Genomic DNA, 13,925 nt, shown 5'->3' on the forward strand with positions numbered 1-13,925 from the left:
ATTCTGGATATTAGCCCTTTGTCATATGAGTAGGTTGCGAAAATTTTCTCCCATTCTGTAGGTTGCCTGTTCACTCTGATGGTAGTTTCTTTTGCTGTGCAGAAGCTCTTGAGTTTAATTAGATCCCATTTGTCAATTTTGGCTTCTGTTGCCATTGCTTTTGGTGTTTTAGACATGAAGTCCTGCCCATGCCTATGTCCTGAATGGTAATGCCTAGGTTTTCTTCTAGGGTTTTTATGGTTTTAGGTCTAACGTTTAAGTCTTTAATCCATCTTGAATTAATTTTTGTATAAGGTGTAAGGAAGGGATCCAGTTTTAGCTTTCTACATATGGCTAGCCAGTTTTCCCAGCACCATTTATTAAATAGGGAATCCTTTCCCCATTTCTTGTTTTTGTCAGGTTTGTCAAAGATCAGATAGTTGTAGATATGTGGCGTCATTTCTGAGGGCTCTGTTCTGTTCCATTGATCTATATCTCTGTTTTGGTACCAGTACCATGATGTTTTGGTTACTGTAGCCTTGTAGTATAGTTTGAAGTGAGGTAGCATGATGCCTCCAGCTTTGTTCTTTTGGCTTAGGATTGACTTGGTGATGCGGGCTCTTTTTTGGTTCCATATGAACTTTAAAGAAGTTTTTTCCAATTCTGTGAAGAAAGTCATTGGTAGCTTGATGGGGATGGCATTGAATCTATAAATTACCTTGGGCAGTATGGCCATTTTCACGATATTGATTCTTCCTATCCATGAGCATGGAATGTTCTTCCATTTGTTTGTGTCCTCTTTTATTTCATTGAGCAGTGGTTTATAGTTCTCCTTGAAGAGGTCCTTCACGTCCCTTGTAAGTTGGATTCTTAGGTATTTTATTCTCTTTGAAGCAATTGTGAATGGGAGTTCACTCATGATTTGGCTCTCTGTTTGTCTGTCATTGGTGTATAAGAATGCTTGTGATTTCTGTACATTGATTTTGTATCCTGAGACTTTGCTGAAGTTGCTTATCAGCTTAAGGAGATTTTGGGCTGAGTCAATGGGGTTTTCTAGATATACAATCATGTCATCTGCAAACAGGGACAATTTGACTTCCTCTTTTCCTAATTGAATACCCTTTATTTCCTTCTCCTGCCTGATTGCCCCGGCCGGACCTTCCAACACTATGTTGAATAGGAGTGATGAGAGAGGGCATCCCTGTCTTGTGCCAGTTTTCAAAGGGAATGCTTCCAGTTTTTGTCCATTCAGTATGATATTGGCTGTGAGTTTGTCATAGATATCTCTTATTATTTTGAGATGTGTCCCATCAATACCTAATTTATTGAGAGTTTTTAGCATGAAGAGTTGTTGAATTTTGTCAAAGGCCTTTTCTGCATCTATTGAGATAAGCATGTGGTTTTTGTCTTTGATTCTGTTTATATGCTGGATTACATTTATTGATTTGTGTATATTGAACCAGCCTTGCATCCCAGGGATGAAGCCCACTTGATCATGGTGGATAAGCTTTTTGATGTGCTGCTGGATTCGGTTTGCCAGTATTTTATTGAGGATTTTTGCATCAATGTTCATCAAGGATATTGGTCTAAAATTCTCTTTTTTGGTTGTGTCTCTGCCCGGCTTCGGTATCAGGATGATGCTGGCCTCATAAAATGAATTAGGGAGGATTCCCTCTTTTTCTATTGATTGGAATAGTTTCAGAAGGAATGATACCAGTTCCTCCTTGTACCTCTGGTAGAATTCGGCTGTGAATCCATCTGGTCCTGGACTCTTTTTGGTTGGTAAGCTATTGATTATTGCCACAATTTCAGAGCCTGTTATTGGTCTATTCAGAGATTCATCTTCTTCCTGGTTTAGTCTTGGGAGGGTGTATGTGTCGAGGAATTTATCCATTTCTTCCAGATTTTCTAGTTTATTTGCATAAAGATGTTTGTAGTTTTCTCTGATGGTAGTTTGTATTTCTGTGGGATCGGTGGTGATATCCCCTTTGTCATTTTTTATTGCGTCTATTTGATTCTTCTCTCTTTTTTTCTGTATTAGTCTTGCTAGTGGTCTATCAATTTTGTTGATCCTTTCAAAAAACCAGCTCCTGGATTTATTAATTTTTTGAAGGGATTTTTGTGTCTCTATTTCCTTCAGTTCTGCTCTGATTTTAGTTCTTTCTTGCCTTCTGCTAGTTTTTGAATGTGTTTGCTCTTGCTTTTCTAGTTCTTTTAATTGTGATGTTAGGGTGTCAATTTTGGATCTTTCCTGCTTTCTCTTGTGGGCATTTAGTGCTATAAATTTCCCTCTACACACTGCTTTGAATGTGTCCCAGAGATTCTGGTATGTTGTGTCTTGGTTCTCGTTGGTTTCAAAGAACATCTTTATTTCTGCCTTCATTTCGTTATGTACCCAGTAGTTATTCAGGAGCAGGTTGTTCAGTTTCCATGTAGTTGAGCGGTTTTGAGTGAGTTTTTAAATCCTGAGTTCTAGTTTGATTGCACTGTGGTCTGAGAGTTTGTTATAATTTCTGTTCTTTTACATTTGCTGAGGAGAGCTTTACTTCCAAGTATGTGGTCAATTTTGGAATAGGTGTGGTGTGGTGCTGAAGAAAATGTATATTCTGTTGATTTGGGGTGGAGGACCTGAGTATTGATTTTTGTTGGTTTGTTTATTTGGGCAGTGGGTATGATGTTGAAAGAAGCTTGATAAATAGCGAGGGCTGTAGCTGTTCTTTTTTCAAAGTTTAGTTTTTACTTTTAATTGTGGAGTAAAATCTGCAGCTAGAGTGTTTTTCAAAGCAAAACACCCAGACATTTGAAAAACTTGTGTATGGAGTGCCTGACCACCTGCACAGCTGCCAGCGCAAACTTACCTTGTGATCAGCTGTCTGGGATCTGGGGACCTGGGCCCTTTATCTGGCACTTCATCTGCCTCATTAGATGATCTTTACTTTTGTGAAACAGTAAATAGCAACCCTTATAATTCTCACCCGAGAATTAGAAAAAGCCTCTGTTCCCAAAAGCACTTGGGATCTTCCGGGAGAGTCTCGGGTTCTTAAATAGACCTAACACTGAATTCTTAAAAAAAAAAAAAAAAAAAAAAAAAATTCTCTTTGCCAGGGGGCTGGGGGAAGATAATTAAAAGTTGCTGTTGGTATCGTCATGGAACAGCAGTTAGTGGTTGTAAAATGAATGAACATGTGAGGCACACATTGAAAATTTGACATGCTTTATAAATGCTAAATAATAATAATGATGTCACGAGGCTTTTATTTTTAAAGTATCTTAATTGCATTCCCAGTTTGAGATTGCAGATTACAGTAGTTAATTATAGAAATTGGCCCAGAGTTAAACCTTAAATCAGATTTCCATTAAAGTGCATGACTGCAGCAAATTACTTTACAGTGGGAGAGAAGGCGACAATGGCATAATCTCTAGTTGAGTGGGATCTTCTCACCACCCAGGGTGGTGACTTTTCTCTTAGGGTGCTGTGGTATATCGTGTGTCCTAAACAATCCCATTTCCCTGAGCTAAGCAGCCTGCGTACTTCTATGTGTTGTTGCTCTTCTTGTAGAAATCTCAATTGCTTTGTAAAGTATTGGTCATACTCTTTCAGCTCCTCTGTCTTCGTCATGACTTCTCACTCTCCCTTTTGCACTTTCTCTCTCTCTTTTATTCTTTTGCATTCTCTCTTGCCTTCTCTTTACTGATTCTTGTTCACTCATTCTCTCTCTCTCTGTCTCTCCCATGCTCTGTCATGGTTGTTCTGTATTTCTCATTGTCTCTCATGTACTCACTCTCCTCTCTGTCCTTCTGTTCCCCTCCTATAATTTCTCTTCTGCATTTCAGGGAGCCTGCTTTCAAGACTTGCATCCACCCAGTTCTAAAGAAGGAAAAGGCCAGGCACAGTGGCTCACACCTGTAATCCCAACACTTTGGGAAGCCAAGGCAGGAGGATCAGTAGAGGTCAGGAGTTCGAGACAGCTGGCCAACATGGCAAAATCCCGTCTCTACTAATAATACAAAAACTAGCCAGGTGTGGTGGCAGGTGCCTGTAGTCCCAGCTACTCAGGAGGCTGAGGTATGAGAACCGCTTGAACCCGGGAGGCGGAGGTTGCTGTGAGTCAAGATTGTGCCACTGCACTCCAGCCTGGGTGACACAGTGAAAATGTGTCTCAAAAAATAAATAAATAAACTAAAAAGGAAGAAATAAGAGGATCCAAGTTCCCATCCCTGGCATCTGGCACCTGACAATCTTGGCCTCACCTGTATCATCTTAAGTTACTTCACCATTCAACCATTAGTTCCTCAGCGAACTAAGTTGGGTGATATATCTGCCTGTATCCTGGCTGCTCCCTTTATCTCAGATCCTGCTCTTTTTTTCTTCCTGTCTACTAGAACCTCACCTCTTCCAAAAATCCTGTCATGTCAGCAGCCTGTGTCACTGCCTCTCCCCTGGTCTTGGCTGTGTGAGACATCTGTAGACCCTGTATTGTAATTGTCAGTTTATTGGTCTGGCTCTCAAACTAGTCTTTGAATTCTTCCCTGAGGACAGTGATGATATTTTATCCTTCTCCATATCCCAAGAACTTAATTCTGTACCTGGTACAAGGGAGATGTTCATCAAGTGTCTGTTGAAATTCATTCATTCATTGTTAAACCATTGTTTTTACATGATTATGCCATATCATGGATTGTGCTGGCTACTGATTATTTAAAAAATGGGAAAATACATAATCTTTGTTTTAGAGAAGCACAAAGATGATCCAAACATGGGAGTTGCATCTTGTGGATGAGGAGAGGAAGGTAAGAGGAGAATAAAGTACATTGGAGAACAACAGCTATTCATTTCTCAGTAAGTCTAACAAAAACAGTTATTCCTCTGCAGTTAGAAAAGAAGGCTTTTCCTGGGGTTCAGCACCAACTAAAGTAGTTGAATTTTAGGCACAAGTGGTTGTATGAAGAGTATCTATTTTTAACATCGGACTCTAATTAAACATGAGATACACATGAGAGACTCATGGGAACTGATGCCAACTGAGGCAACACTGATTCACAGCTCCTGTTTGACACTTACTCCAGGCACTCACCCACTAAGTAGAATTGAATCACAGGGTCTCAAGCCCCTTCTCTCCTTTTTGCTCCTATCCCTCACTCCTGCCTGTTTAGGTGAATTCACATAAGATTATCATGTAAACTATACTCTATAAAATGATCGTAAAGCTTTAGATGGGTTAAACAGAGTCAGTGATTCTAATTTGATGAGAATTCCCTGAGATGTTGACATCCGAACTTGTCCTTAAGGAATGCTGGCTGGAACATGGCAGAGGCATGCAGGTGCCAATGTGTGTTTTACTAGAATTGCCAAGTTCCTCTGCACAAACCTTACTGAGCCTCAGCAGGTCCTGAGTTTCTATCATGGACCCCGTGGAGTCATTCTTGCTCTTGAATGTTTTTCTTCTATTGTTCTGGCAAGTTCCTCTCCATCCTACAGTTATTTGGAAACTACTGCTGTACCAAGCCTCAATGCTAACAGCATTTAATAGCTGTCATTAGAAAGCAAGCTTCTGCTTAACAGTCGTCCTGCTGTGAATAGTAATGGGAGATTTCTTTTTTGGGAGTAGCCCCAATCTCTAATTGGTTTGAAAAATATTGTTCATTTCTTTGATTCTTAAGGCATTACCTTTTTGTTGAATTTCAATAAGTTTGTATTTCCATTGTATTTGAATTCAACATGAGCTGCAGTCTACTGAAAAAGGTTTTCTTACTTGCTCTCTAGGTAACCTGCCCACTTTCATCACTGCTTGCTGAACAAATGCGAGTGTAAATATCCATTAAGTACATTTAAAGCCATGTGGTAAACATTTCACATGTATTATCTCATTTAGGCCTTTCAGCATCCTGTGGGCTAGGTCCACTTTTTCTTCCTGTAATACAGATGAGGAAATGTTCAAGAGAGGTTCTGTAACTCGCCCAAGGTCCCAGCCCTAGCAACAACATCAATGAATAAATCAGTAGACAATCTAGGGAGCTGGCTTTGGGCCTGGCCACAGCCACATGACAGCTGTGTGACCTTGGGACAGCATCTCCCAATGCACCCGATGGCTTTCTCAGCTAGAGAGCCAACCTTCACCCTACCTAATGAATAGGGTTCTGGGAAGGCTAACAGTAAAAAATAAGGATTTGTGTGATGGCACTTTCTAAACAGTTAAATGCTATACAAATGTAAGATACTGTCTTCTCGTATGTTTGGTGTAGGTAATTTAACACACGGAAATAATGGGATTCTATGCAGCACATATATATATGCTTTACAATTAGTGCGGCATAATTTAATTGTGACTCTACTGTTGGAATTTTGATGCCTCCAGCTTGATGAATAGCCATTTTTTGTGGGTGTTATCAGTTAATCTAGGTAATGAATTCTCTTCATTATCTCGTTCTTCATATTAATTATACAGGATTTTCTTATGCCTATTTATCAAGTCAGGACAAGTAGAGTTTGTTTGTTTTTTTTTTTTTTTTTTTGGCCCACGTGCCTTTGAATATGGAATATGTACAAACAAGTTAACATGATGGGTGATGGGTTTAAATTTACATTTCTGAGAAGCTTCAGTCAGTAGCTTGACTTTCCTTACATTGTTGTTGCTTATGCTATAAGCTTGCATCTCTTTATTTCGAGAGTCTTTTTTTAATCAAAAGGTTGCTGTCTAAGATAATTAAACTATCTCTGATTTTTGAGAACATACCTCTAGCGTATCAAAGAGGTATTAAGGAAGCATGAAAATGTTTGAATCTTTTTTACCTTTTAATACAAAACAATAAATGGTTTCTGATTTTGAAATATTGTGTGAGGCACCATGACATATAAAAATGTAATTGTAAATCATGGAGGAAAAAAACCTAAGTGCAAGAAATTTTAAATGATACTACTCATAAAAAGAATAGACAATAATATTTTCAAAAAAAAGAAGACATTATATAATAGACAAATGAATGGTGATTAAATTCATTTTGAGTTGAAAAGAGTGATTGATGGGAAAATTTGGTAATGTTATATTGTGATATTTATTAATTTATTACTAATATGAGCTTTCTTAACATGTTCTGGGCCATTTTTGTATTTTATGCTCTGTATAAAACAAAAACAAAAAAACAAGGAGTCTTATTTTAATTGTCTCTATTATTTAACCAGTTATTTTTGAGACTGTTGGCGATCAGCATTTTGATTGGTAACTTTTTATTTTTGATTTCAGGTTGAAGCCATCCTTGTCAATATATTTGGTGGTATCGTCAACTGTGCCATCATTGCCAATGGGATCACCAAAGCCTGCCGGGAGCTAGAACTCAAGGTGCCCCTGGTGGTCCGGCTTGAAGGTGAGTCATGGTAGATTTCCGCTGTGCCAGTACCCCTTCTCCAAGGTCAAGTGACCAGCATGTTCTGGATTCACAAACCTCCTGAGATAACAGAAGGAAACACTGGATTGTATAAGATGAAACAAACGCAGTACAGCAGGACTTCCCTGGGCCTCTAACAAACTAACGTGGGTTGTAGCTCTCCAAGTATGGCAGGTGTTATTATTCTCCAGATTTCCCAAACTTACCCCAGAGTGAAAGCCCTTTTATTTATGAATCATTTTATGAGATTAGTGTTTGGGGAAAAACACTCTGAGAAATGTTTGTCTGAGAATCATGCATCATAATTGAGGATCCCAAAAAGCTTTGGTTTTTTGGCTTATATTTGTCAATGTTTATTAATTGATTTAATTGATAAATTAATTTGATAACTGAAATTACTTGGAATTTAAAAAATAATTCTTAAAAAATAATTTTGTATATTTTATGGTATATTTTATATATCATATGTATTATATATTTTATAAAAATAACTATTTTAAAAAATTTTTAGTAAGAATAATGACATTGTTTTACAGGTTTGTAAATACTTTTCACATTTAGCGTGTCTGTTTCTGCATAAAATGTTATGTTTTGGTTGAAGTATATGAAGAAAATCTGGCCTCACAGACATATGTATTTTTCAAAATGGGAGTAGTTTTGTCCGTTTGTTTGTTTGTTTGTTTGCTGCCCAGGCTGGTCTTGAACTCCTGGCTTCAAGTGATCCTCCTGCCTCAGCCACCCAAAATGTTGGGATTATAGGCTTAAGCTACCACACCTAGCCAGGGGGAGTTTTAATGCTCTTTTCATATAGTTCTGAATATTCTTTGGTACTACACTAAAAATCTATAGGTAATAGTTTATTGAAAATTAGTGTCCATGTGGAATCTGAAACTATCTCGATGAACTTTTCATATTCCATTAAAACCCATTGGTCTGTCTTACACATTAAGTGAGTTTTATCCATGCATGGTTCAAAATCATTCATTGATTATCCAGAAAATTTGTGATTATGCAGATCTTCCAAAGGTTGTCTCATTTCAATGTACAATATAAAAAAAATCACATTTGTTAATATTACCACCATCATATTAGAAAAGCTTTTTAGTAGGAAGCTGTCAAGTTCACAGGGCAGGTGCACATTGTCTAGAATTTGAATTTCACTTTATAGTACAAATTTTATCAGGCACAAAATGGTTAAGTTGTTTTCCTTGATGGGACAGACTCACTTCACTCATATTTAAGAAAATGTCTGCCAGCTAACCAAGTCTGAGCAACTATAGTGTGTCAGTTTTATTCCAAGAAAGAAACAGCATTTCATGGAAAAGTGAGCAGTTTAGCGTGATACCCAGACAATTGCACAAACACTTTTCTTCAGAACAGTTCAGGATGCTGCAGAAGTGCTTTATGTGTGTTTATCATTTGGTCACAAAGAGTATCAAAAAGATGTGTACTCAAGGGTTGAGGTTTAATGAAATAATTTTTTTTCTTTTTTTTTTCTTTTATTATTAATATACTTTAAATTTTAGGGTACATGTGCACAATGTGCAGGTTAGTTACATATGTATACATGTGCCATGCTGGTGTGCTGCACCCATTAACTCGTCATTTAGCATTAGGTATATCTCCTAATGCTGTCCCTCCTCCCTCCCCCCACCCCACAACAGTCCCCAGAGTGTGATGTTCCCCTTCCTGTGTCCATGTGTTCTCATTGTTCACTTCCCACCTATGAGTGAGAACATGCAGTGTTCGGTTTTTTGTCCTTGCGATAGTTTACTGAGAATGATGATTTCCAATTTCATCCATGTCCCTACAAAGGACATGAACTCATCATTTTTTATGGCTGCATAGTATTCCATGGTGTATATGTGCCACATTTTCTTAATCCAGTCTATCATTGTTGGACATTTGGGTTGGTTCCAAGTCTTTGCTATTGTGAATAGTGCCACAATAAACATACATGTTTTAAAACATATGTGTTTTTATAGCAGCATGATTTATAGTCCTTTGGATATATATCCAGTAATGGGATGGCTGGGTCAAATGGTATTTCTAGTTCTAGATCCCTGAGGAATCACCACACTGACTTCCACAATGGTTGAACTAGTTTACAGTCCCACCAACAGTGTAAAAGTGTTCCTATTTTTCCACATCCTCTCCAGGACCTGTTGTTTCCTGACTTTTTAATGATTGCCATTCTAACTGGTGTGAGATGGTATCTCATTGTGGTTTTGATTTGCATTTCTCTGATGGCCAGTGATGGTGAGCATTTTTTCATGTGTTTTTTGGCTGCATAAATGTCTTCTTTTGAGAAGTGTCTGTTCATATCCTTTGCCCACTTTTTGATGGGGTTGGTTTTTTTTTCTTGTAAATTTGTTTGAGTTCATTGTAGATTCTGGATATTAGCCCTTTGTCATATGAGTAGGTTGCGAAAATTTTCTCCCATTTTGTAGGTTGCTTGTTCACTCTGATGGTAGTTTCTTTTGCTGTGCAGAAGCTCTTGAGTTTAATTAGATCCCATTTGTCAATTTTGGCTTTTGTTGCCATTGCTTTTGTGTTTTAGACATGAAGTCCTGCCCATGCCTATGTCCTGAATGGTAATGCCTAGGTTTTCTTCTAGGGTTTTTATGGTTTTAGGTCTAACATTTAAGTCTTTAATCCATCTTGAATTAATTTTTGTATAAGGTGTAAGGAAGGGATCCAGTTTCAGCTTTCTACATATGGCTAGCCAGTTTTCCCAGCACCATTTATTAAATAGGGAATCCTTTCCCCATTGCTTGTTTTTCTCAGGTTTGTCAAAGATCAGATAGTTGTAGATATGTGGCGTCATTTCTGAGGGCTCTGTTCTGTTCCATTGATCTATATTTCTGTTTTGGTACCAGTACCATGCTGTTTTGGTTACTGTAGCCTTGTAGTATAGTTTGAAGTGAGGTAGCGTGATGCCTCCAGCTTTGTTCTTTTGGCTTAGGATTGACTTGGTGATGCGGGCTCTTTTTTGGTTCCATATGAACTTTAAAGTAGTTTTTTCCAATTCTGTGAAGAAAGTCATTGGTAGCTTGATGGGGATGGCATTGAATCTATAAATTACCTTGGGCAGTATGGCCATTTTCACGATATTGATTCTTCCTATCCATGAGCATGGAATGTTCTTCCATTTGTTTGTATCCTCTTTTATTTCATTGAGCAGTGGTTTATAGTTCTCCTTGAAGAGGTCCTTCACGTCCCTTGTAAGTTGGATTCCTAGGTTTTTTATTCTCTTTGAAGCAATTGTGAATGGGAGTTCACTCATGATTTGGCTCTCTGTTTGTCTGTCATTGGTGTATAAGAATGCTTGTGATTTTTGTACATTGATTTTGTATCCTGAGACTTTGCTGAAGTTGCTTATCAGCTTAAGGAGATTTTGGGCTGAGACAATGGGGTTTTCTAGATATACAATCATGTCATCTGCAAACAGGGACAATTTGACTTCCTCTTTTCCTAATTGAATACCCTTTATTTCCTTCTCCTGCCTGATTGCCCCGGCCAGAACTTCCAACACTATGTTGAATAGGAGTGATGAGAGAGGGCATCCCTGTCTTGTGCCAGTTTTCAAAGGGAATGCTTCCAGTTTTTGCACATTCAGTATGATATTGGCTGTGAGTTTGTCATAGATAGCTCTTATTATTTTGAGATGTGTCCCATCAATACCTAATTTATTGAGAGTTTTTAGCATGAAGAGTTGTTGAATTTTGTCAAAGGCCTTTTCTGCATCTATTGAGATAAGCATGTGGTTTTTGTCTTTGGTTCTGTTTGTATGCTGGATTACATTTATTGATTTGTGTATATTCAACCAGCCTTGCATCCCAGGGATGAAGCCCACTTGATCATGGTGGATAAGCTTTTTGATGTGCTGCTGGATTCAGTTTGTCAGTATTTTATTGAGGATTTTTGCATCAATGTTCATCAAGGATATTGGTCTAAAATTCTCTCTTTTGGTTGTGTCTCTGCCCGGCTTTGGTATCAGGATGATGCTGGTCTCATAAAATGAGTTAGGGAGGATTCCCTCGTTTTTTATTCATTGGAATAGTTTCAGTAGGAATGGTACCAGTTCCTCCTTGTACCTCTGGTAGAATTCGGCTGTGAATCCATCTGGTCCTGGACTCTTTTTGGTTGATAAGCTATTGATTATTGCCACAATTTCAGAGCGTGTTATTGGTCTATTCAGAGATTCATCTTCTTCCTGGTTTAGTCTTGGAAGGGTGTATATGTCGAGGAATTTTTCCATTTCTTCCAGATTTTCTAGTTTATTTGCATAGAGGTGTTTGTAGTTTTCTCTGATGGTAGTTTGTATTTCTGTGGGATCGGTGGTGATATCCCCTTTATCATTTTTTATTGCGTCTATTTGATTCTTCTCTCTTTTTTTCTTTATTAGTCTTGCTAGCGGTCTATCAATTTTGTTGATCCTTTCAAAAAACTAGCTCCTGGATTCATTAATTTTTTGAAGGGGTTTTTGTGTCTCTATTTCCTTCAGTTCTGCTCTGATTTTAGTTCTTTCTTGTCTTCTGCTAGCTTTTGAATGTGTTTGCTCTTGCTTTTCTAGTTCTTTTAATTGTGATGTTAGGGTGTCAATTTTGGATCTTTCCTGCTTTCTCTTGTGGGCATTTAGTGCTATAAATTTCCCTCTACACACTGCTTTGAATGTGTCCCAGAGATTCTGGTATGTTGTGTCTTGGTTCTCGTTGGTTTCAAAGAACATCTTTATTTCTGCCTTCATTTCGTTATGTACCCAGTAGTCATTCAGGAGCAGGTTGTTCAGTTTCCATGTAGTTGAGTGGTTTTGAGTGAGTTTCTTAATCCTGAGTTCTAGTTTGATTGCACTGTGGTCTGAGAGACAGTTTGTTATAATTTCTGTTCTTTTACATTTGCTGAGGAGAGCTTTACTTCCAAGTATGTGGTCAATTTTGGAATAGGTGTGGTGTGGTGCTGAAAAAAATGTATATTCTCTTGATTTGGGGTGGAGAGTTCTGTAGATGTCTATTAGGTCCACTTGCTGCAGAGCTGAGTTCAATTCCTGGCTATCCTTGTTAACTTTCTGTCTCGTTGATCTGTCTGATGTTGACAGTGGGGTGTTAAAGTCTCCCATTATTATTCTGTGGAAGTCTAAGTCTCTTTGTATGTCACTCAGGACTTGCTTTATGAATCTGGATGCTCCTGTATTGGGTGCATATATATTTAGGACAGTTAGCTCTTGTTGAATTGATCCCTTTACCATTATGTAATGGCCTTCTCTGTCGCTTTTTGTCTTTGTTGGTTTAAAGTCTGTTTTATCAGAGACTAGGATTGCAACCCCTGTCTTTTTTTGTTTTCCATTTGCTTGGTAGATCTTCCTCCATCCTTTTATTTTGAGCCTATGTGTTTCTCTGCACGTGAGATGAGTTTCCTGAATACAGCACACTGATGGGTTGTGACTCTTTATCCGATTTGCCAGTCTGTGTCTTTTAATTGGAGCATTTAGTCCATTTACATTTAAAGTTAATATTGTTATGTGTGAATTTGATCCTGTCATTATGATGTTAGCTGGTTATTTTGCTCATTAGTTGATGCAGTCTCTTCCTAGTCTCGATGGTCTTTACATTTTGGCATGATTTTGCAGCGGCTGGTACCGGTTGTTCCTTTCCATGTTTAGTGCTTCCTTCAGGAGCTCTTTTAGGGCAGGCCTGGTGGTGACAGAATCTCTCAGCATTTGCTCGTCTGTAAAGGGTTTTATTTCTCCTTCACTTATGAAGCTTAGTTTGGCAGGATATGAAATTCTGGGTTGAAAATTCTTTTCTTTAAGAATGTTGAATATTGGCCCCCACTCTCTGCTGGCTTGTAGAGTTTCTGCCGAGAGAGCCGCTGTTAGTCTGATGGGCTTCCCTTTGTGGGTAACCCAACCTTTCTCTCTGGCTGCCCTTAACATTTTTTCTTCGTTTCAACTTTGGTGAATCTGACAATTATGTGTCTTGGAGTTGCTCTTCTCGAGGAGTATCTTTGTGGCGTCCTCTGTATTTCCTGAATCTGAATGTTGGCCTGCCTTGCTAGATTGGGGAAGTTCTCCTGGATAATATCCTGCAGAGTGTTTTCCAACTTGGTTCCATTCTCCCCATCACTTTCAGGTACACCCATCAGACGTAGATTTGGTCTTTTCACATAGTCCCATATTTCTTGGAGGCTTTGTTTGTTTCTTTTTATTCTTTTTTCTCTAAACTTCCCTTCTTGCTTCATTTCATTCATTTCATCTTCCATCACTGATACCCTTTCTTCAAGTTGATCACATTGGCTTCTGAGGCTTCTGCATTCTTCACGTAGTTCTCGAGCCTTTCAGCTCCATCAGCTCCTTTAAGCACTTCTCTGTATTGGTTATTCTAGTTATACATTCATCTAAATTTTTTTCAAAGTTTTTAACTTCTTTGCCTTTGGTTTGAATTTCTTCCTGTGGCTCGGAGTAGTTTGATCGTCTGAAGGCTTCTTCTCTCAACTCGTCAAAGTCATTCTCCGTCCAGCTTTGTTCCATTGCTGGTGAGGAGCTGCGTTCCTTTGGAGGAGGA

The 13,925-nt window shown here is 38.4% G+C and overlaps 1 protein-coding gene across 2 annotated transcripts in view; it reads left to right on the forward strand.

The window, feature by feature from the left end:
- Nucleotides 1-13,925, forward strand: part of SUCLG2 (succinate-CoA ligase GDP-forming subunit beta) — a 293,134-nt gene that overhangs the window by 259,813 nt on the left and 19,396 nt on the right. For both annotated transcript variants that reach the window (XM_024244937.3, XM_063722010.1), the window contains exon 10: nt 7,221-7,341. In XM_024244937.3, the coding sequence (XP_024100705.3) occupies nt 7,221-7,341 (121 nt within the window). The remainder of the gene's footprint in view (nt 1-7,220; nt 7,342-13,925) is intronic.

The sequence above is a fragment of the Pongo abelii genome, chromosome 2, assembly GCF_028885655.2.
Source record: "Pongo abelii isolate AG06213 chromosome 2, NHGRI_mPonAbe1-v2.0_pri, whole genome shotgun sequence".
In the NCBI taxonomy this organism is placed as follows: Eukaryota; Metazoa; Chordata; class Mammalia; order Primates; family Hominidae; genus Pongo; species Pongo abelii.